This window comes from Gekko japonicus, unplaced genomic scaffold (genome assembly GCF_001447785.1).
Source record: "Gekko japonicus isolate JY-2015 unplaced genomic scaffold, Gekko_japonicus_V1.1 scaffold223, whole genome shotgun sequence".
NCBI lineage: Eukaryota > Metazoa > Chordata > Lepidosauria > Squamata > Gekkonidae > Gekko > Gekko japonicus.
The window spans coordinates 1,156,249-1,180,501 of NW_015175977.1; the positions used below are offsets into that span (position 1 = coordinate 1,156,249).

Below are 24,253 nucleotides of genomic sequence, written 5' to 3' on the forward strand. Positions count from 1 at the left end.
ATACGTTTGCCCTGGAGGAAGGCGAAGAGGCGACTGCTTGTCCAACCGTCCCCAGGAGCCGCACAGAAGGCAGCTCAGAGTTGCCCAGAGCGGCGACCCCCCCCCCGAGGGACCTGCCTTTCGGTTTCATTGTCAGGCGTTAGAAGGCAACAGCAGTTTACTCTGCCCGTCAGCGCCCACTTCGCGGAGCTCTAGTCGCCAAGCGGAGGAGAGGCGAGACAGTTGTCAGAGCCTTCCCCCCCGCCCCTCTCTCTGTGCCCGTCAAGCCCTTCCACAGACAAAGCTGCCAGCCTGTGTTCATTTTAATTCCATCTTTCTGCTTCGTTCTCTCTCTCTCGAAGCACACCACGGCAGCAGATAAGAAGGTCGTGTCTTAACAGCCATCCTCCCCCCCGCATATTCCTGGCTGTGTGACCGGAGCCAATAAAACACATTACATATATTACAATTTAGACCAAACATTTTTACAATAAAAACTAATAAACACACTCATAAACAATATTAATAGACAACATTTTATAGGCTTCCATAAACTCTATAAAATCCCATTATATTATGGAAATTAGTTTTAGAATTTTAAAAATTTATATACATAAAACTACCCACAGCATTTCAAACCCGCTTTAAAAATAGCACTATTGATAGATATTTTGCCACCAAGCGAGTCATTTCAGTGGCTGCTGATGGACCTAAATTCCATGGTAAAGATTTTGCCTTTGCTAAATGGGCAAAGACACACCACATGAAGTTAAACACAAATAAACTTTGAGTATTTTATTAATACTCTACCTGACATGAAACCTTTTCAAAAGCTTCATTCAAACCAGCCCACAAAGATGCAGCTGATGGTTTATCTTGCTCCTGTCTGTCTCCTTTGAACAGTGTCATTCCAGAAGTAAGTCTGTTTGATCTACTGTAAAGCTGTAAGGGGAAAAATTATTAGTATTTTAGACATTCTAAAATGTAAATAGAAATAGGTATGTTTATTCTCTTTACCCAATTAGTAGCTTACACTGCACTTTTTTGGAGTAATTTATGAGTAAAAGACATCACTATAATGCACTGCTGGCAATTTTCTTTTCATACTTACTGGCTGGTCCTGCTCTTGTTCCAGAGCATTTTGCAGCAACTTGCACTTAATGCTGAATTCTTGATGAAGACTTTCCCACTTCATTTTCATCTGATCTTCAGCTGATGGTTTCTCTCCTTCTAAGCCGAGCTCCTCTGATAAGACATCTGGCTTCCTGCTCTCATGGAAAATACAAAATAAATTAGTGATGCTGAAACTGTAATTGTATTGGGATATTCAATATATCAATATATCTAATTCTCAGCATGTGGATACTTAAATCCAGAGACTGGAACTATGAATGGAAAAGACAATTTTTTCTACCAACCTGAAAAAAACCTAGGTTTGCAGAAAAATCTGAAATCAAATAATTGGGAGTGTGTGTGTTAACACCCCACCATAGAAGAAGCACCTGTAGCTTTAAAAAATTTCAGTGAACATTGTGGGAGTTGCTCAGCAACCACAGCCATATTGCCATCATACAAGGCTTGGTTTCTGTTAGCAAAAGGAGGGGGCAGTGCCCTTTGCAGGCCTGTTTTGGCTTTAGAGGTGGACACATTGGGGCTAGGCCCAGCAGCAACCACTGGATGACTTGCTACCATATGACTTGCATGACTCACTCCAACCTGACTGCTTGCTACTATTCAACATCAAGTACCTCAACAAAACCAGTGTTGTACAGTGGTTAGAGCTTCAGACTAGGATTTAAGAAACCTAGATTTGTATCCTCACTCTGCCATGGAAACTCACTGACTAATCTTGGGTCAGTCACACACTCTCAGACTATCCTGCCTCACAGAGTTTCTATGATAATAAAATGGAGGAGAGTAGAATGATGTAAGTTGTTTTAAGTCCCCACTGTGAAGTAAGGTGGGTTATAAATGAAATAAATAAATAATATAGTTGAAAAGTGTCAGCAGATAAAAAGTTGGCAATTTAGTGAGTGTGAAGGAGAAAAGGAAGCAAGGAAGGGTGGGAATATGAGAGCTGCCAGGAGGAGGGAAAAATCAGATAGTGTGGGGAGGGAGATACAGGGAAAATGAGACACCTTGCAACTGTGTCTCGGTGCCTGGCACCACACAACTGAGCCTGGTGGCTAGCACTGCACATAGTTTCCCAGGGAAAGTTTGTCAGGGGAGGGAAGGAGGGAAAGCTGAAAACAGGAGGGTAGGAAGGATAGATGCAAGAAAAGGGAAGAGGCTATGGGGGCTTGCAGGGAAAGGGAAAAGTAAATAGTGGGGGAGGGGAAATGAGATTCCCTTCCAAGTCCTTGAGGTCCCCTATTTGTACATTTATTTTCTGCCCACAGCTGTGTAATTCTATGGGCTGTTCTACAAGCTGGTGTAATCAAGTCAATGGCAGTGGATACATGTAATGGCTTCACACAGAGGCACAGATTCACACACACATTAATACTTCCATGGCTGCATGTCTGGCAGGAGTTCTGAATTCTTCCAAAACACAGATACAGGGCTGGTGTTAAGTCTGAACTGGACCTAAGAATTACATAGCGATTTAAAGTACCTACACTCATTCAATTGGAAAAGTGTTGAAAGCTCATGATTTATAGGTGGAAAGAACTGCTCAGATTTTAATAAACTTTTTGAGGCCAAAAATTTGTCATTGATGAAATACAGAAAATACAAGTGTGTGTGTGTAGGAACTGTGGGAACTTCACCTGGCAGACTCTGCTCTTGATCTTTCTCTCACTTGCCTATTAATCCTGAAGGACAATCACCTTCCATATGCCCCTTTGCACCAATTACAGTCATCAGGCAGTCATCTGTTGGCTATCCCACCACTTACAGTGGCCTGTCTGGCATCGATCAGAGCCTGGGCCTATTCCACTGTGGCTCAGGCTCTGTGGAATAGGCTCTCTGAAGAGGTAAGGGAGACCCCTCCCTGGAGATCTTCTGGAGGCTCAGCAAGGCCTATTTGTTTGTTTTTGAAAGGATATGAACAGCAAATATTTTTCAAGGGGGAGAGATTTGAGGTTTGCCTTTTTATTTTGGTTTTAACTGAAAATGTTTTATGTATTATGGTAAGCTGCCTTGAACCACAAGGAAAGGTGAGATATAAATGTTTAATTAATAAATACATAACCCATATATGTAACCTGTCATTAAGTTCAGCTGTTGTAACAGAAGACTGGAGAGTAGCAACTGTTACACCAATTTTTAAAAGGGGATGCAGAGGAGAACCAGGAAATTACAGGTCAGTCAGTCTAACATCTGCCTCAGGCAAATTAGTAGAAACTGTCATTCAAGACAGAATTGTTAGGTATATGGAGGGAAAAAATCTGCTGAAGGAAAATCAGCATGGCTTCTGCAAAGGGAAGTCCTGCTTCACCAACGGTTTGAAGTTCTTTGAGAAAGTGTACAAGCATGTAGAAAATGGTGACTCAGTAGATATTATATGCTTGGACTTACAAAAGGCTTTTGACAAAGTACCTCACCAAAGACTCCTGAGTAAACTTAGCAGTCATGGAGTAAGAAGACGGGTTCTCTTATGAATCAAAAACGTGTTAATTGACAGGAAGCAAAGAGGAGGACTAAATGGACAGTTCTCACAAAAGAGGGAGTAAGCAGTGGGGTCCCACAGGGATCACTATTAGGGCTGGTACTATTCAATTGATTCATAAATGATTTGGAACTAGGGGGTGAGTAGTGTAGTGGCCAAGTTTGCAAATGACACAAAATGATTCAGGGTGGTGAAAACCAAGGCTGACTGTGAAGAGCTCCAAGAAGATCTCCACACCACAAACTGGGTAAGTTGGCAACAATGTGGCAAAAGAAGTTCAGTGTTAGTAAGTGTAAACTGATACACACTGGGACAAAAAACCTCAAAACTTCAAGTATAGATTAATGGGGTCTGAACTTGATGAGACTGAGAGGGAAAAATCTCTTGGGGTCATAGTGGATAGCTCAATAAAAGTGTCAACTCAGTGTGCTCCAGCAGTGAAAAAGGCAAACTCTATGTTAGGGGTGATTAGAAAAGGGATTAAGAATAAAACGGCCCATATTTTCATGCTCCTGTATAGATTTATGGTGCATCCTTATTTGGAATACTGTGTACAGTTCTGGTCACCGTATTTCAAAAAGGACATTGCAGAGCTGGAAAAAGTACAGAGGAGGGCAATCAAGATGATTAGTGGGTTGGAGGACCTCCCCTATGAGGAAAGACTGAAGAATTCGGGACTTTTCAGTTTAAACAAGAGATGACTAAGGGGGGACATGATAGAGGTTTATACAATTGTGCATGGCGTGGAGAGAGTTGACAAAGAAATCTTTCTCCCTTTCCTAAAATATTAGAACTCAAGGGCATCTTTAATATAGTCTCATGTATTTCAGATGTAATTTACATTTCATATTTTGTTTAAAGAAAGCCACAAAGTACTCAACAAGGTGATTAGGAACAATGAAATACGGGGATTTGGCTAGCTCTGTTGAACAAAAGCAATATCAAACGGCACCTAGGACAAACGTTATCAGGAGAGGAATGATGGATAAAGATTTCTTCTCCACGACTTGCCACTGAGCGAAGTAGGTTTTTTTGCTCTGCCAGCTCTTCCTCCAGCTCCTGAAAGGAATCAAACACAACTTCTTTGGAAATGGACTGTATCTGTTTGCCTATCCAATACAATTTCTACAACACATTTGAGGCAGATAAGATGGCAATTAGAATGTGTGAACTGTGCAAGAATGTGTAAATTTCATTCACATATGGCTACTGAGAACTTGACTCATCACAATATGAATCAGGCCCTCTCTACTTGAAAATGGCCAGCGGTATTAAAAACATGATCTGATTACTCACAGTTGCAGTGTCTCCTAACACTTACTTCTCTATGACCTATGATCCTAAACTGGCCTTCAGCACAGCATTCTTCTTCCTTCAACAATCTCAACAGGACCTCCAGAAAATGTATACTGAAATAGTTTATACTACGTTCTATCTGCCACCTTTCTGCATCTGACACACCATTGCTCCTCTGAAAATATTGCTCTCCTCTGAACATTGTTCAGGCCAGTCACATCAGCCAAGTCTCCTCAGTACCTTATTTCAAGCATTCTGGCCTCCACTATTCCCTACAGGCTACTCCCAGCAGAAGCAGGAGCCATAAGAAGAGCGGAGGCTGGGATGTTTGATGGTAAGACATGGGATAGCCTCAGGTAGATGTGAATTGTGTGGGTCACCCTCAGCACATTCAGCAGAGTAATAGTGCTTTGGGTGCAGAGGCAATGTATAGATTCATGTTGGTCTGTTTAGCATATTCAGTTTCTATAGTAGCTGCTTCACAGTAGCATTTGGGGCACAGGGGTATGTGTACCTCTGTAGCAAGGACATTTTAGAGCTAGAAGGATAAATGTGGGATGATTCTCTTTGTTTCCTCTTTGATGAGATCGTTATGGAAAAGTCTGCTTTTATAGGAAACAAGAGACCATAATGAGACACACCGTAAGATGACATCTACAACCTATGGCCCAATCACAAACATACTCCCAATTTAAATCAGTTGTTTTAAAATCAGTTGCTCTATACATGCATACTGGATGGGGGATACATGTGGTAGCAGTGTGTGTGAACAAGATCTTGGGGTACAGGTGGACCAAAAGTTAAATATGAGCAGCCAGTGTGATGCAGTGACAAAAAAGGCTAATGCCATCTTGGGGTGTATCAACAGAGGCACGACATCCAAATCGCAAAATGTCATAGTCCTGCTGTAGACTGCATTTGTCAGGCCGCACATTGAGTATTGTGTGCAGTTCTGAAGGCCTCACTTCAAAAAGGATGTGGACAGAATGGAGTGGGTGCAGAGGAGAGCGATGAGGATGATCAAGAGGCCTGCAGACCAAGCTCTATGAGGAGAGGCTGAGGGACCTGGGAATGTTTAGTCTGGAGAAGAGGAGGTTGAGGGGTGACATGATCGCTCTCTTTAAGTATTTGAAGGGCTGTCACTTAGAGGAGGGCAGGGAGCTGTTCCTGTTGGCAGCAGACAATAGGACTCACACTAATGAGTTTAAATTAAGGACGGGAAGGTACCAGCTGGATATTAGAAAACATTTTTTTACAGTAAGAGTTGTTCAACAGTGGAATCAGCTGCCTAGGTAGGTGGTGAGCTCCCCCTCACTGGCAGTCTTTAAGCAGCAGCTGGATGAACACTGATCCTGCATTGAGCGGGGAGATGGACTAGATGGGCTGTATGGTCCCTTCCAGCTGTGTGATTCTATGATTCTAAATACACTTAAGCTGGATCAGGATGTGCACTGAGTACAGCATACTCACCTTTTGTCTTTGCAGGCTACTTTGTTGCTGCAGTGAGCGGGTTGTCCGTGCCTGTGCCAACCATTCTTGGACACTGGGACTTTGGGACGTGACCAAATCAGATTCACACTCCTCATTTTCCTGTAGAGTTCCCTGCTTTAAATTTGAGAAAGAGAAAATGCAAGAGGAATATGAAGTTAGGGAGATGGGTCTGCCAATCTGAGGTTTACAGTCTTTTATTTAATCAGACCCAGATGAAGATCTGATTTAGATGAAATTCTAGACATGTAAAAAAGTTACATGGTATTCCATGTGGCTAGTACCCCTTTTTTATCCTCTCCGCTGCAACACATATACACCTCTTCCCATATACGCCTCGGAGAGTGTTACGCTCTGAGAGTCAACATCTCCCAGTGATCCCTGGCCCCCATCTGGTGGAGCATGCTCCCTATTGAGATCAGGGCCCTGCAGGATCTTATGCAATTCCGCAGGGCCTGCAAGATGGAGCTGTTCTGCCAGGCCTTTGGCTGAGGTAGCGGGCGTCCACATATGCCCCCCCCCGCTTGCAATCTCCCACTTACTGGTAACTGGCTAGTTACATCTATGGGCCAGATTCTCCCTATGGCAAGCATGACTACTGTTTTTATATGTTTTAATCCGTTTTAAATTTTATTGTATTTATTAAATTGTTGTAACCCGCCCTGAGCCCGTTTACGGGATGGGTGGGATCTAAATGCAAAAAAACCAAATAAAATAAATAAATAAAATACAGCTTTTGAGTGATATGGTGGTATGCTAGTACTATTTGCAAAAGCAAAGTGACCCAATTTAAATGAGATGCTGACTACATAAATGCACATTTAAGCCAAGCACCATATTTAAATCAACCCAGTTTATTATCAATAATTATGAATAAACTGTAAGTTTCAAGGATGGCTGCTCTAAGAAACGACTTCATGTACAGCAACTAAGTGATTTCCTACTATTTCTATGTTCCTTCCTCCATGTGAGGATGGGACATAACCCTACAGAGACCAGATCCTGGCTAGCGTAATCCCTGCAAATAAAAAAGAGGCACATGATAGCCCTGGAACTCAGTAGACACCCAGAGCTTCCTGCTCCATCTCTGTTAATAAATACCCCGTCCAGCAAAAGCAAGAAAGGTTCCTGGGGCATGCTGAAAATTTTTCATGGTCTCAATTTGCCAGATGTCTAAGGTTGTTTACAAAGTTGTTTGGTATGTAAACGTGGGCACACATTATTTTCTCAATGAATCAAAAGGCAGCAGCGGATGGACCTGAAAGCTCGGCATAGGATAGAGGAACTCAGACTGCATTCTGACTTGGCATGAACCACTCTGGCTGGAAGGCACAAGAAGAACAATTGAAAAAAACCAAACTATCCCCTTCCTTGTTAAATGTTCAACTCCACACTGTAATCTGCGTTTCAGTCACAGCTCTTTTCAGAGCACAAAGCCTAATGATCTGCCATTTTAAGAGAACATGCACACACCCTGCCAATTCAGATGACCTCCACATTAAAGGGAGTATGTATGCAAACTAACAAGAAAAATAACTTGCCCCCCCAGTCGGAATAACGAGACAGACAACAGTTTGGAAGTAAACAAGGACCACTTTATTAACTATTTAACACAACACTGCGGCAAGGGACCAGCTAAGCGAGCACAGAACAGGCAAGGCAGGCGTCATTCCCTTGACCAACCTCCTTGCCCTTTTCACGGGCAGGTCACCTAGCTCCGGTCTTGAGCCAGCAGTCTGGCTCGCGACCGGCAGCCCAGCAAAACTGGTTGCCACCTAGGAGCGCCTACCCCTGAAGCCTTCCAACTTGCAGAGAGGAGCCTTGCCCTAAGAGGTTCCCAGAAGTGATCACCATTCCCCACCGTGGACCCTAAAATCCGAAGACAGTTTCTGATGACCCCCTGTTCCCTAACGGGAAATTGCCGTAAGGTGCTCACCGGTTCCACTTTCTTGCTTGCACAAACCTGCCAAGTGACCAACCTATTTAGATGTCGACCACCACAATCAACTATTCAATCCACTGCTCTCAGTGCAAGGTAGGCAAAAACACCTCCACCCTTTCAGCCAATCCTGGGTAGAGGCAAAAAATTCCTGCCTGGCCCCAATAGGTGACCAGCAACAGCCTACACTAAGAACAGGGCGGGAAGGTGGGCGAGCACGCGTTGGCAACTGTTTTGGGCGGGAGTGGAGCCCAGCCATTTTACAGGGCCGGCTCCGCCCCCTGCCCACATCATGACGCACTGCGTCGTGGCTGTTGCTGCCCCGGCTTCCTCTGGAGTGGCCAAGCAAACTACGGCATCCAGCGGCGACACCGGGAGGCCAGGAGCTCAATAAACTGAGCTATTTGACTGTCTCTGACAGGTCATACTGGCACAAGGAGAGTTTGGCAAATGTACAGGAAGGGTTCACTGCCTGTCATTTGCTTCAGATGATTTGTTTTGATGTGTTATCTGAGCGGGAAATGTTTCAGATGCACAACACCCCCCCACACACACCTACACATTATGACAGCTGGATCGAGATAACAATCTTGCCACTTAGCACTGGTAGACAATGAGACTGCCAGCTCAGCAAAGTGAGGAAGGGTTGCTGGCTTAGCTGCGTAGCAATGGCGATCCCACTAACTCTTCTCTTCAGAATCTCATTTGCCTTTGGTGATATGATCACTTAACCAAACCTGACCGATGATGCGGTGCAACGATGTCACTTTGTTGACTATGATTCCCTGACTGGCAGAAAGGTGCTGAAGCAGCATCAAGATTAGGGAAACAACAGCAGAGAACACTCACAAAATAAGCATGAAAGGGTGGGCAAGTAAGGTTTGTTTCAAGAAAACGGGGTGCAGCATTAGCTTACAACTCACCTCCTTTTTGTGCTCAGTTTGTGGCCTTGGGTAAATAAACTGCCTTCAGCTTCTACTATACTTTGTTTATAAAAGTGATCAGCTAAATCTCTCAGGGAAGTGTAAAAGCAGGACATGACAGTAACAGCTCTGTTATTTATTGTCTCCTGCATCTGGTATGCAGACATATACTGCCTCTAAACATGGAAGTTCCATTAGTTATTATGCTGAAGGATGGGAAGAACTTAGGAAAAAAACAGGAACCAAAGAGAGGCATCATGGATATGGCTTATCAGATAGATACGATTTGTAGCATTTCCATGTTTTGGAGAATCAGATGACCATTCTCTCTTTGAACTCTTTCACTACAGAGATCAGCTGAAACTGCAAAACTTACTACTTTATGCCATTCAGAGTCAGACCTGATTTGTGACACTGCACCTCACAAATTCCTCTTTCTATTGTGTACATATAGCTGCAGACTATGAACAAGCCATTGCATGGTCTCTTCAAGGACAATATTCCAGGTAACATGTACCTTACAATGCAGTGATTTTGGGGGGGAGTTAGAAGAGACAATTGATGAATGTGCTCATTCCTGTTAGGCTTGTCACTTGTTTGTAATTTTAAGGAACTCTGCGTCATTTGGTATCAAAATGTAGCATTTCTGTTTCAAAAAGATACAGGAGAAAACCTTCAATATAATATGCTACAAGGACTTCCGGCTTGTTCTACTAATACACAGTTTTAGTCTCACAATGAATTCTTTGCTTTGGAGCACTCCAGTGGGGATTGGAGGGGTCTGCACTCTGGTAAATGATGCAAATGTTTTTCAAAGATTTATATATTCTAACTCTTTCTGCCACTTCCAAGATAAACAACTCGTTGCTGAAACTCTACACAACTGAATATGCTGACAGTACTGCTTCAAAGGCAGTATTAAAAAGTTTCTAGATGTATTCAGACAGTGCTTTGGAACAAAGAAAACAAGATATATCAATACGTTATTATTTAAAATTAATCTAAAGAAGCACTGCAAAAATGATAAATAGGCTAATTATATATGCTGGCTCATATACACACACACATACACAAAGAGAGAGAATTAGAGGATCTGAGACTGTCTTCAGCGCAATATGTTGATAAAAACATTTACTGCCTACTTGTGACACAGTATGAGAATAAGTGCTGGTACGTGAGAAAAACATTTAGTTCTGACAATATAATGTTAACACAGTCTAGTGTTTCATGTTTATTAATAAAAGCATTGGCTTAGGGTATTTTATTAGACTATTTCCTTTATTCACTGCAACAGAATGGTACATTTCGCCACACACTGCACAATCACATTGCAATTTACAAGCTAAAACCTCTGTAGACTTTATCTGTATTGGGAAGATAGACAGATAGCCGCCCTGAGCCCACCTGGGGAGGGCGGGATATAAATATGAAAAATAAATACATAAATAAAATAAATAAATAAATAGAAGAGACAATTGATGAATGTGCTCATTCCTGTTAGGCTTGTCACTTGTTTGTAATTTTAAGGAACTCTGCGTCATTTGGTATCAAAATGTAGCATTTCTGTTTCGAAAAGATACAGGAGAAAACCTTCAATATAATATGCTACAAGGATGATATGCTTGTTCTATTAATACACAGTTTTAGTCTCACAATGAATTCTTTGCTTTGGAGTACTTCAAATGGCAAACCTACTTTCTGCACTCTGGTAAATGATGCAAATGTTTTTCAAAGATTTATATATTCTAACTCTTTCTGCCACTTCCAAGATAAACAACTCGTTGCTGAAACTCTACACAACTGAATATGCTGACAGTACTGCTTCAAAGGCAGTATTAAAAAGTTTCTAGATGTATTCAGACAGTGCTTTGGAACAAAGAAAACAAGATATATCAATACGTTATTATTTAAAATTAATCTAAAGAAGCACTGCAAAAATGATAAATAGGCTAATTATATATGCTGGCTCATATACACACACACATACACAAAGAGAGAGAATTAGAGGATCTGAGACTGTCTTCAGCGCAATATGTTGATAAAAACATTTACTGCCTACTTGTGACACAGTATGAGAATAAGTGCTGGTACGTGAGAAAAACATTTAGTTCTGACAATATAATGTTAACACAGTCTAGTGTTTCATGTTTATTAATAAAAGCATTGGCTTAGGGTATTTTATTAGACTATTTCCTTTATTCACTGCAACAGAATGGTACATTTCGCCACACACTGCACAATCACATTGCAATTTACAAGCTAAAACCTCTGTAGACTTTATCTGTATTGGGAAGATAGACAGACTGTTTCATGATTTGCACAGTAAAGTCAAGGCTTCATTTAAAATGTATATCTGTAGTGAAGTTTCTGTTCTCTGCAATGAAAATACAGGCCAAGATACTTTCCTGTTGATAATTTACTCAGATTCTAACTCTTTAAACTGCTAGATATAGGTCCCAGTCACACGGAGGGTTTTGGCCCGGGAGAGGGATGGATCGGGGGCGCAGCAAATGGCCGTGATCTCACTGCAACATCTGGGAAGCGGCGCGCACCCGTCCCCGATCCATCCCTACCCCCGAAAACCCGCAGCAAAAAAGAACCACCAACAGAGGTAGTCTTACCTGAACGGCCGCGGCAAGCGCGGCCGTGGGATTGCCGGTGCGTCCTTCTACTGGCACATCCCCGGCTCCTGGCCAAACTGTGCATGCGCATGCATGTGCAGCCGGCTACCTCGGTCTCCGACCGTGGCTTCCTCCCCGGCATCTGATCGTGCTGGGGAGCAATGGCGCCGCGGCTCAGGGGATCCATGTGATCCCGCTGCGGCATGTCTATTTTGGTGCGGCTTCCAAAAGTCGCACTTTGGCCACGCATTTTCTCCCCCGTGGGGCAGGGGCCCTACTAGGTCAAATGATGCATGTAGAAATTTTACAAGTGGGAACCTGCAAGGACTTACATGAGACATCTCATTTCCCCCTCCCCCCTTTCCCTGAAAGCCCACCATTTCCTGCTTCCTTCTCTCCTTCTAGGGTTGCCACCCTCTAGGTGGGGCCTGGAGATCTCCTGGAATCACAACATCTTTCTCTCCCATTTACAGAGATTAGTTACCCCTTAGGTTTGCCAGCTCTACAGCAAGACGGGGATTTGAACTTGGGTCTCCCAGACCCTACTCTGAAGCTCTAACCGCTATACCACACTGGCTTTCATAGGGTAGCTGCTGTTGAACAGTAGCAAGCAACGAGCCCTAGGGTTGCCAACCTCCAGGTGGGACCTGGAGATATCCCAGAATTACAACTGATCTCCAGCTGGCAGATTTGTCCCCCTGGTGAAAATGGCTGCTTTTGCGGGTGGAATCTATAGCATTATATCCAGATCAGACTCCTCACCTCCTCAAACCTCAGACTCAACCACAAAATATCCAGGATTTTCCCAACCTAGAGCTGGCAACCCTAGCCAGGCCTCCCCCCAATCAGTTCTCCCTCAAGGGCCAAAATAGGTCTGGAAAGGGCCCTCCCCCTTCCCCCTGCTTTTTACTGACAGAACCAAACCTGGAACACTGTGGTTGCCTAGCTACAGCTACTGAGAGAATCTGTTGCTTAAAGCTACAGGCACTCTGTTTATCATTTTAAGTTTTTAACCCCCCCCCCCCGGATGTATTATTTTTTAGATTTCACATTTTTAGGCAAACTTAGAGCATTTTTCAGGTTTGTAGAAAGATCTGTCTTCCCAGTCACAGCTCTAAGCACCAAATTTAAGTATCCTCAGATTTAGCTGACTTAGCTATTAGTATACAGGACCCACAAGAAACTTTTGGGAAGGGTGTATCATATCCCCCTCACCTTTGCTCCCTTCCCTTTCCCTCCTTCTCAAATAATCTTCCACCCCCTCTTTCTCCCCCTTCTCTGTCAATCTCACCCAAATTTGTCTCCCCTCCTATTTACTGAAAATTTACCTGTCTCTCTTCCTCTCTACCCTTCTCTGTCAATATTCCCTCCATGTCACTTTCTCTCCCCCCCTCCCCTTATCTTGACCTCTTCAGCTGCAGTCTGACCAATTAGAAACAGGAGGGAGTTAAAAGAACAGGTGAGCCCATGACTACAGGGGAGTGAAAAAAGAAACTCCTCATCCCCATTCCTGTTGCTGCTCGCTCAGCTGTCCTTTAAAAACTTTCTCCCAGCTTCTAATTGGTCAGCAAAGAATCCTCCTTGTTCCCTCCCACCTCCAGTGCTGCTTCTCCCTGAAGTCTGACTGATTAGAAGCCAGGAGAAAGTTTTAAAAGAACAGCTGAGCTAGCACCTAAAGAGACTAGGTCAGGAGACTCCTCATCCACTTGTACCCTTCTGTAGTTGCTGCTTCTCCTCCCCCCCCCCGCCAAGCAGTGGCGGCGGCAAGGGGGGCTCTCCCAGCCACCTGTCCATTTCCTGTCCCCCCACAGCAGTGGTGTCAGGGCCCCTGGCAGCCAGTAGGGCCTCTTGGAGCCACCATGTCAGCAGTAGGGTGCATAAGAACCATGGTGGTAGCAGCTGTGGCAGGGCCATCTTCAGGTAAGTGCTCTGCATGTGCACAGAGAACATTTTTATTTTGCGGTATTTAACCCCCCAAGGTATCTTTATTTTTTTAGATTTTTCTGCACACCTGGGCATTCTCCCACGTTTGGAAAAAAATCTCCTTTCTCTCAGTGTAAGCTTGATCTACAGATTTAGGTATCCACAGATTTGTCCACACTTGAGAGATAGACAGATAGACAGAAAGACAGACAGACAGATAAAAAGGTAAAGGTAAAGGTTCCCTTGCTCGAAAGCCAGTCCGACTCGAGGGTTGCGGTGCTCATCTCCGTTTCAAAGCTGAAGAGCCAGCACTGTCCGAAGACTGGCATGACTAAACACCAAGGCGCATGGAACGCTGTTACCTTCCCACCAAAGTGGTACCTATTTATCTACTTGCAATTTCTTGCTTTCGAACTGCTAGGTTGGCAGGAGCTGGAACTAGAGATGGGAGCTCACTCCGTCATGCGGCAACTCGGGTCTTGAACTGCTGAACTAATGACCTTCCACAGCCTGCAGTTCAGCGTCTTAACCACTTGAGCCACCACAGCTCCTGAGATAGATAGATAGATATAGCTAATTCATTTAATAACAGTGTTTTCTGCTTCTGTATGTCTTGTGGGCCATAATAATGACTGGCTGACTAACCTAACAGTAAACTTACTGAGTGCTACAGACCTGATTTAAAGAACTAGGAGAGAAATTCTCCATAACTACAGGTGTTTTTGATTCCCCTCTTTAAAAATTGCTGTCCCACCACAAAATCAGCAAAAGCAGGGCAGTTTCAGAAATATCCTCCAAAGTAGTGGGAGGGACTGATAAAAGAAAACAACTTAAAAAAAGTAGAAAGTTGGGGCGCATACACACAATTCCATTCAAATGCCCAAGGACTGCGACCATACCAATTCATAAGATAAAGACAGAAAACCTTTCTATTAAATCTGTCAAATGTTATGCTACCCCCACCATTGAACTAAATCAATGCTTTCTAAACCAGTGACATCCTCAGCTAAAGACATGTTTATGTTTACACATCTCACTTACAATATACACAAGGGGGATTACTTACCTTTTTTCTTGCCTAACAGACTATCAGACAACTCAGTCAAAGTGATTACAGTTAATAAGTAAGCCAGAATCTGAACACAAACAAACAATCTAGCCCTTAGCTTAAGCAAGGTACTATCTGAAATGGGAAAGATGATAAGAAATTGGGAGAGAAGTTAAGTAAATATAGGTCTCCTGACCAGTAATCCCCCTAATATAAAATAATATATTATTGCTTTGTGAACTGGAAGAGAAACAGTAAAGTTAATAATCAGTGATTTAAATTATAAACAAGATGGACAATTAAAATTTATCAACAGGTTATTAGAACTAGACTTATAATAATGACAGCTCCTCCCTCCAATTCTGTCTTCCCCGAATTGCCATGCTACAGAGCAAAAAGATATATGCAATCCCAAGCACCTCCGTTTAAAGCCAATTATGAAGAGCTCCTTACTTGGATGCTGATCTGCTTGTCGTGGAGGACTCTCTGCAGCTCCAAAAGACTTCCCTTTAGTGTTCTGAGTTTTATTGCCAGCTGCTCAGCCTCATCTTTGGTGTGAGCTTTTCCTTCCATGAGAAGGTTTTCATTGTGCACCGACAGCTCAGACAAAGCCACCACCTTCTGCTCAATTTCCACAAGCATGTTCTGAAGCAGTAAAAACAAGGAGGCAAATTCATACATCTTGCAGCATCCACCAAGTTTTCTGATAAGGAGACCAGAGGACTGTCTTATTGTCTTTCAGTCTAAGAGTATGCCGAGTTTGCATCATGGCCCTCTCTGGTTTTCTCCAGAGCCCTCAAAAATGTGCTTCCAGTAGTGTGCATTTTCCAAAGGTCTGCCATTTGTATTTAAAAAAATAATCCACCAAGAGCTGGCCGTGTTTGAAAGCAAAGATTCTGTAGCAACACAGATATTCGTTTATATTTCAGTTGTGTTCAGAGTTTGAAATGTTATTCTATTATTTTAAAGTACCAATACACTGGAATCTAAGACATCCATGGACAACAAAAATAAAAGGATCACAATAAATTATGGATGCCTTTTTATTTTGCCACTTCTGCCCAGTATTTTCAGGGAGTTTCCTTTCTCTGTCCATTTCTCCCTTCCATCTTCTCACTGCACTGGTGGTATTGAAAAGCTTCTCTCCTCACTGAGGATCTTTCTGATTGGTGAATGAATGGCCCTAAGAACCTCCACATAATCTTCTTTCGTCTAGAGAGCGACTTACAGTGACAAATCTCTGACATGTTTATTTTGAAATGTCAGTAAGTACTACTTACACATTTTATAGAAAACACAGTAATAATTTGACAATGACAAGTTAAAATACACCTGTCTTTTTCTTCAACCATTTAATCAAAAGGATATAATTTGGAAATGACATATGTATAAAGATTTCCACTTTAAATGATTTGACCTTAAATAATACTTTTTATGTTTCTGAATAAAACTTAATGTTAACATTGATCTGAGATGCAGGTGATAACTTCACTGTATACTAAAGGATTAGGATAGGATTGAACATACATGTCAGTCACCATTTTATAGAGGGCTGAAGTCTAGAAGCACACTTGTTACTACTTAGTGTTCTGTGTCTTAAGGCAACTGAAATACTTTCATAGAACACTCTATCCCCATGTTTGTCAGCATGAATCAGATCACACTCAATAAAAGCAACCATAAAACTAAGAAAATATATTTGCCTGCGAAGGCCTAGTTCATATGTGCATCTGCATCTCCTGAATTCTCTATATGTGATTACTGTGTGTTTTACAGCTGGCACTTACATTGTGCTGAATGCTCCTCCATGGTAATGGATGATTTTCTTCAGAAAGAACCTAACAAATTCTGCACGACAATGGAGAACTATCTCGAAATACTGCCCCCCTCTACAAAAATTCTAAAATTACTTGTTATTTGCTTGGCTCTGTCCATGAGCTCCACATAGCATTGCTCAACCTCCAGGTGGGGACTGGAGATCTCCGGCTTTCAGAAACGATCTCCAGATGACAGAGATCAGCTCCCCTAGAGAAAATGGCTGATTTGGAGGGTGGATTCTATGGTCCCTCACCTCTACAAACCCTGCCCCCCTCAGGCTCCACCCCAAAATCTCCAGGTACTTTCCAACCCAGAGCTGGCAACCCTAACTCCACATGCCATCTCCCTGTGAGCCTTCAAACTCTATTCTTACAAACTTACAGCTTGTTTACCTCTTTTGACAGCTGCTGCCACCTCTCCTCTACTGATAGCATTGACATGGAGAGAGAGAAGTCTCTCCCTACTTTCTCTTTCCATTTCTGGCAACTGCAGTAGAAAGTAAAGTGGACTGGGAACTTAGTTCCCAGTTTCTTTCTCCCTGCTCCCTCACTGGCACCCTGAATGATATGACAGTATTCAAGCACCAGGTATCCTGGGAAAAATAATTCCCAGGCTCCACTTTGAGTGTTGCCATTCAGGGCATAAAGGTGTGGGGAAAAGACCTTCCTCTCTGTTGCCACCACCAGAGAAGGCACAGGGGTGAGGAGGACGAGGAGAGAGGGAGAGATAAACTTTCTCCTTTCAATATGGCCACCGGCACCAAAGTTGCTGGAGCAGGTAAACACTGGAACTGGGAAGGAGGAAGTGGGAAGGTTGGCCACTGTGTGAGACAGGATGCAGGACTAGATGGACTATTGGTCTGATCCAGCAGGGCTCTTCTTATTTTAGGAGTTCTCAATCTCAGATGAAAATCTGAGCTAGAGATGAACTGAGGACTATTTGTATCTATGGTAAGCATTGTGAGGTGATGAAATATTCCATACCTAGGAATTACAAACTTTGGCAATATCATTACCCCATCTGCGTTTGGAGCATTTTTTCTCCCAAACACACTTTGCATAATGAATTTGTATTATACAATCAACCCTCAAAATATGAAAGTTTCAGATTTACATATATCATTAGACAAAGTAACCCTGAAATGAGTAACACTGTACTCAGGCCTATTTGATGAACTCTGAGACTGAACTAGGAAACACGCTTAAAACATACAAACATTAGGTTAAAGGTACAGGTTTCCCTTGCTTGAAAGGCAGTTGGATACAACTCTAGGGGGCAGTGCTCATCTCCATTTCCAAGCTGAAGAGCCAGTGCTGTCCAAAGACTTCTCCGTGGTCATGTAGCCGGCATGACTAAATGCCGAGGCACACGGAATGCTATTACCTTCCCACTGAAGTGGTGCCTATTTATCTACTTGCAATTTCTTGCTTTTGAACTGCTAGGTTGGCAGGAGCTGGGGCCAAAGACAGGAGCTCACTCCGTCACACGGTATTAGGGTCTCGAACTGCCGAGCTACAGACCTTCTGGTCTGCAGCTCAGCGTCTGAACTTCTGAGTCACTGCGGCCCCCATATAAATATTACTGAATAGTAACAGAATGCAATTTTAGAAGTCTGGCCAAAACTGTGGAAAAGTGTACTGCATGTTTTTAAAATTATAATCAGAATAATGTGGTCATATAAACAAGTCCTACTGTTAAAAAGTTTATATTGTCTCTAATTTGTAACTAATGAGAGGCTTGTTTAGATATTTTTAGTCTATGTGCAAGGTGCAGAAAAGTTTTCCATGAATATGTGGTATACTTGGGAAGGTACTACAAGCAGCAGGAAGCTTTTGGATATGTTAGTAATTGTGAATATAACTTTTATGAATACAGGTGTACTCACAACCCACACATTGTATGGGTAGTGCCTAAACCAGCATTAATCCTCAACATATAGGAAATCTCCTCAAGTCAAACAAAAGTAATATTTAAAAATCATTATTTTACCTGGCAGTCAACCAGCTGAGAATCCATGTCCATAGGTTCCTGAGTAGTAGCCAAGGTGGTGTCTAGTGTGGCCCTTGTACTTAGGAGCCAATTATCAAGTTCATCTGCTTCACAGTGAAACCTTTGTAGAGCTTGCTCTTGTCGCTGTTCTTCCAATTGCTCATTTAGCTTCTCCTAGAGATAAGATGTGTTTATCATTATTTGCAGTTCTTTAATCTGAAAGGGGAAAAAATCTCCTGGTTGGATTCTATGTAGCATCAACAGAAACCGCTGGTAGAGGGACATCTTTTTTGATCTCCCTTTCCCCCATGAGTGTCAAAAAGAAAATGACAGGAAGCAGGGCTATTTTTGGGCAGGAACGCGCAGGAACGGAGTTCCAGCTGGCTCCCGAGTTGGCCATGCCCAGCAGGAACTCATTAGCATAATAGGCCACACCCAACAGCAGAAACTCATTAGGATTGGCTACATTAGGGGTGTGTGGCCTAACATGCAAAGGAGTTCCTGCTACAAAAAAAGCCCTGGGTTTTGACAACAAACAAGGTAAACAGAATAAGAAGCAAAAGGTGGGTGTGGCTGGATGACCACACTTCTGGCAACATGGGGGTGCAGCCTAATGTGCTAATGAGATATGTTGTCAGGGGTGTGGCCTAATATGCTAATGAGTTTCTGCTGTTGGTTGTGGCCTATTATGCTAATGAGTTCCTGCTGAGCTTTTTCTACAAAAAGAGCCCTGACAGGAAGACTTATGTGAACTGAACACCAGGCAAAATGGGCTGCTGCAGTGAGAAGAGGTCAAAAACAGCTTCCTACATCACTGTCAGCAGACTTCTGGTGCTAGTGGGAAAGGTATAAGATCCAAGCCTCCATCTGATAACAAACATCTGTTAATCATAGTGTAGATACGGTCTATCAGGACACTGACAGGACCAAAACCAATTAACTTGAGGGGAAAGGCAGAATAAAGTATAAGTACACAGACACTATCATATGCAGGGCTTTTTTTCTGGGGTACCGTGCCAGAACGGAGTTCTGAAACGTCTTTGACAAAATTATTTTAAAAATGTTTAAAAGTTCATGAGTTTTCAGTATACTCCTTCTTGAGAGTTCTGGCACCCTTTTTCAAAACAAACAAACAAAAAAGCCCTGATCAGATGTATAAAATTTAAATAATTCAATATTATGGTGACTTTCAGAATTTGACCAGGATTCCTGCTAACAAAATTAGGTGGGTCAAGAAACTATATCTAGAGAAAAACTGGGATGTAAAACAAAATTTACTATGTTTAGAACAATATTGAGTTAAATTGTGTTATCTTGAGTTATACTGGAATATAAAAAGGGGAACGCATTGCGGGAAGCCACTGGAGGGAGAAGGGAGGAGGGAATAAGGGTTTTTTGGTTAAATGAAAATCATGTTGAATTTGTTGTTATTTCCGGGGGGAAAACGTTTTCAACCCAAAAAAAAGAAAAAAAAAGAAACTAACTAGACTATCACTGGAGGTTCTTTTCAGAGTTTCCCTCCCATCTGATAGACTGTGGATGGCCACAGGAAAGAGGGTCTTCTCCATACCAGTGCTGTATCTTAGGAATCCTCTCACATGGTAGCATCCCATTTTTCAGATCGTTTCCTATTCCTATTCAGCTAATTTTGGTAAATGCTTTGATGTTTTTGACTGTTTTTAATGCATTTTGAAGTATTTTAATATTCTGTGGTCTTTTAACCTTTTAAGGTTGCTATTGTTTTTTAGACTTTGTATTATACACAGTAGAGTTTCTGCTTTTTAAGTCTGTTGTAATCCACTGAGGATATCATAGGACATGGAAGTTGCTGTAATATGTTCTTAAAAATAATATAAAAATGGGAATAGGACAGGTGGAAGAAATGAGGAATATGGATAGCAGTTTAGTGAGAGAATATGTTCAAAGTAATGTGGCCCAAAACCTAGAGAACAGCATAAAAATCATATTCAACTACATCCACAAGGTTATACACACATATCCCATTTTTTCATCAAGTGATTACTGAGGAAATGATGACTTGTACCAGAATATGTGAATTGCCTCCATTAGAAACCATTGTGTTTAAAGTCATGTGAGACAAAATGTAAGTTCAAGTCTCTGGTTTTGGTTTGCAATGACTCTTTTATATACAAATAAGTCATCACTTGATAGGACAGTACTGTCAAGTATTAAATATGTATTTGTGAAATGTCTCTGGGATATCTGCAAATAGAATGTAGGGTCATCTAAAGTTATTGAAAAGGATATTTGTCATACTGTTTGTAAGGACCCCTAATCCCCCAGGAGCAGAACTTTAGGGGTTCGGTGTGCTACAGTGGGAGGTGAGGAGGTTTATTTTATTTGTTTGATTTCTAGTTCATGAAGTTTAGATCCAACCCCACTGAAAGGTCAAAAAAGGCTTTATTCGCTTAAATATCCTATGAGTATTTGATCATAATACCAAGGCTTGGTGAAAACATCTGTTCAGCATCCTTGTACCTCCAGCAGCTGACGTTTTCCTGAAGCTTTCATCTTAATAGTGGCCATCCTCTCTGCTAGGACAGTGAGTGTGGACTGCAGAGCCAACTGGTCAGCGGCATTTGTATCAAGTGGTTCAGAGACCAGCTCTTCTGCTAGTGATGTTTGTAGCTCACTGATTTCATCCTGAAGCATCAGAATTTCATCCATTAAAGCCTAGTAAAATAGAAGTCAAACAGGACAAATGTGGTTGCATCACTTCTTAAAAGAATATGAGAACAAACTGGGGGGGGGGGGGGGATAACCAGTAGGCAGGCCGGCCTGCTGCTGAATGTCAGCATTAGATTCAAATGGCATTTATAAACTGGACCCAAAGACTTTTAACTGAAAGCTGATATCGTGAACATGTGCCATAAGAGAAATAACAGGATATAGTCTTTGGGTTCAGTTAAAATCAGTATCACTATGGACTGGTGTGGTGGTTATGAGCAGCGAACTCTATTATGGAGAACCAGGTCTCATTCCCCCGCTTCTGTGCATGACGCCTATGGGGTGACCTCAAGCCAGTCACAGTTCTCAAGCCAGTCACAGTTCTCTCAGAACTCTCTCAGCTCCACCTACCTCACAAGGTGACTGTTGTGAGGACTAGGAGAGGAAGGGATGGCAATTGTAAGCCGCTTTGAGACTCCTTAAGATAAAGAAAAGTGGGGTATAAAAACCAACTCTTCTTCTACTCTTTTCACATTAATCACTTAGCACAAGCCAACAAAAGCAGAAAACCACAAATACAATCTCTGGCAAATGAGAAACTTGTGCATCTATGGGGCTATGTATCACTAACTTATACTTGTTTATTTTATCTGTTACATTTATTCTCTGCCTTTCTCCCCAATGGGGACTTAAAGCAGCTTACATTGTTCTCCTCGCCTCTGTTTTATCCTCACAACAATCCTGTGAGGTAGGTTAAGCTAAGTGTCAGTGACTGGCCCAAGGTCACCCAGCAAGCTTCCATGATAGAGTGTGGATTCAAGTCTGGGTCTCCCAGAGCCTTGTCTGATACTTTAACTACTATACCACATGGGGAGGTGACTGGCATTTGCAAGTTTACTATAATAAAGTGTAACACAAAGGTTCTTTTTAAACTGTAGGGTTTGGGGTTTTTTTGCATCCTTCTTTTGTCAGATTTATTCACTGACACTGTGCCTCGATGTACATGATTTTTCTGATACACTGAGTCCTTAAAATGGGCCTGTCCAGATATTACTAGTCCTCTTAAATATACCAAAGATAAGATCAACAGCTGGTCTGTCTTGCACCCCCCCCAAACAAGATCATAAGAAACAAGTGCACAGAGAATTTTCAGTGACATCTAAGTTAAAGGCCAATGCCTAACTTTTCCTCCATATTTTTTTAAAAAGAAATTGTTTGAATGTCTGTCCATCTCCACAACAGGAGTGAGTGGAAAACAGCATAAAGACAGGTAGAAATTTATATTTTGATACCATTGTTAGGCCACCCAATTCGAGTGCAGATTCAGACCAATACCCACGTATTTATGTACAGCTCCAATTGTTCATGTATTTAAAAAGAGTGTGGTGGTCTGTTTTTGAATTTATATGTAATATATCAGGTACTTGAAGATTTCAGATGTGCAATGGGAAAAGAAGTGAGAAATGAACCTATTTCTTTTTTACCTGATGTTCAGCCATCTGACTTTCAGGACTCTTGCCAATCTCAAGACTCTCATTCAGTTTCACCTCAATAGTTTCCATTTTTGTGGATATGGACTGGAGGGAGTCTTGGTACTTCTGCTGACGTTCAAGGGCCTCATAAAGGGTGCGCTGCTTTTCGCTAATCTAAAGAAAAATGCAGTTATTACTACATATTCAGCCTTTTGATTTAACATTACTTAGTACCTTTCCATTCCTGTAGTTATCCTACACATTTAGAAAGAAAACCCCACAAATAGAAAGACAACAAAGCTTGCCCAATAATAGTCCATTTTTAAGGTTTTTGTCTTTTTTCCATTTGTAGACTAATGGTCTGACAATATGGCCCACTGGAAGATCAGTAATTATATATTCCCAGTGATTTTTAAACAGAAATATCAGCTGTGTGATGACGCACAGGGTCCACACCCTTTTTGTTCCTAGCCCTCCTTCTACCAGTCGGCCAACTGGCCTGGGAGTGGAATGAAGAAAATGGGATTTCCCTTCCCCTGTGAGACTTCCCAGTTTCCCTTTTTGTCATTATTTATGTCAGATCCAGCCCTCATAATAAATAAGTTTGACACTCTGATCTATACACTATTAGCAAAGTATCCTTGGATACTTAAATCTGTGTTGAGGCCACATGGAGGCAAATGTTACTTTACTTTTGGGGGGATTTAGCCCCTTCCCTTGTGTTTTTTTTTTTTTACATTTTCACATTTTCTGCAAACCTGGGGACTTGCCCAAGTTTGCTGCAAAATCTGTTTCTCTGCACAAGTGGTTGGTGGCAGTGGCACCAGGTCCAGCTGTGGCAGTTGCACAGCCCAGGGCTCTGTGCTGGGCCCATGTGTCAGCAGCTGCGCAGCCTGGGAGCCATGCAGGGCCTGGCAGTGGCTAAGTAGCCCAGTGTCTGTGCTGGGCCCGGCAGTGGCCACACTGGACACGCCACCGGCATAGCCTGGGAGCCATGCTGGGCATGCTGCCACTAGTGACACAGCCCAAGAATTACACCAGGCCCACCACCAGTGGAGACACAGGCCTGGGAGTTGCACTAGGTGCAGGCCGATGAAAAAGTGGAAGGGAATCTTCCTCACCCATGCGAGTATCACAAACCTACACGTGTGATATTTTAGTGCTGATTTTTAAAAATTGCAAAAGCCTTGGTGGCTCTGCGGAGGGAGTTTTCTGTTGCTGGTGGACTTGGGCAGGGAAACTACAGGAAACCTGCAGCCCCACTGCTGTTGCACTTCATTAGCAGCCACACCAGCAGTTGGGAAACCACACAATCCTGTTCCTGTATGGAAAGCACCAGTGACAGCGCGATGGCTCTAAAGAAGCTGCACAAAGATGTGGATGTTCTTCTGGTACTTCATTGCACTGAACTAGATCGCTCAAGACCACTCATATGCAAGAGCCTTTAGAATTCAGATGC

General features: G+C 42.5%; 1 protein-coding gene across 1 annotated transcript in view; it reads right to left on the reverse strand.

Annotated features, from left to right (window-relative positions):
- SYNE1 (spectrin repeat containing, nuclear envelope 1) overlaps nt 1-24,253 on the reverse strand; it is a 436,861-nt gene that overhangs the window by 147,921 nt on the left and 264,687 nt on the right. The window contains exons 90-97 of the mRNA XM_015426162.1: nt 22,807-22,968; nt 21,134-21,328; nt 18,635-18,808; nt 15,281-15,472; nt 6,356-6,487; nt 4,542-4,648; nt 1,091-1,247; nt 790-921 (exon numbers count right to left, since the gene is read on the reverse strand). Coding sequence (XP_015281648.1) covers nt 790-921; nt 1,091-1,247; nt 4,542-4,648; nt 6,356-6,487; nt 15,281-15,472; nt 18,635-18,808; nt 21,134-21,328; nt 22,807-22,968 — 1,251 coding nt within the window. The remainder of the gene's footprint in view (nt 1-789; nt 922-1,090; nt 1,248-4,541; nt 4,649-6,355; nt 6,488-15,280; nt 15,473-18,634; nt 18,809-21,133; nt 21,329-22,806; nt 22,969-24,253) is intronic.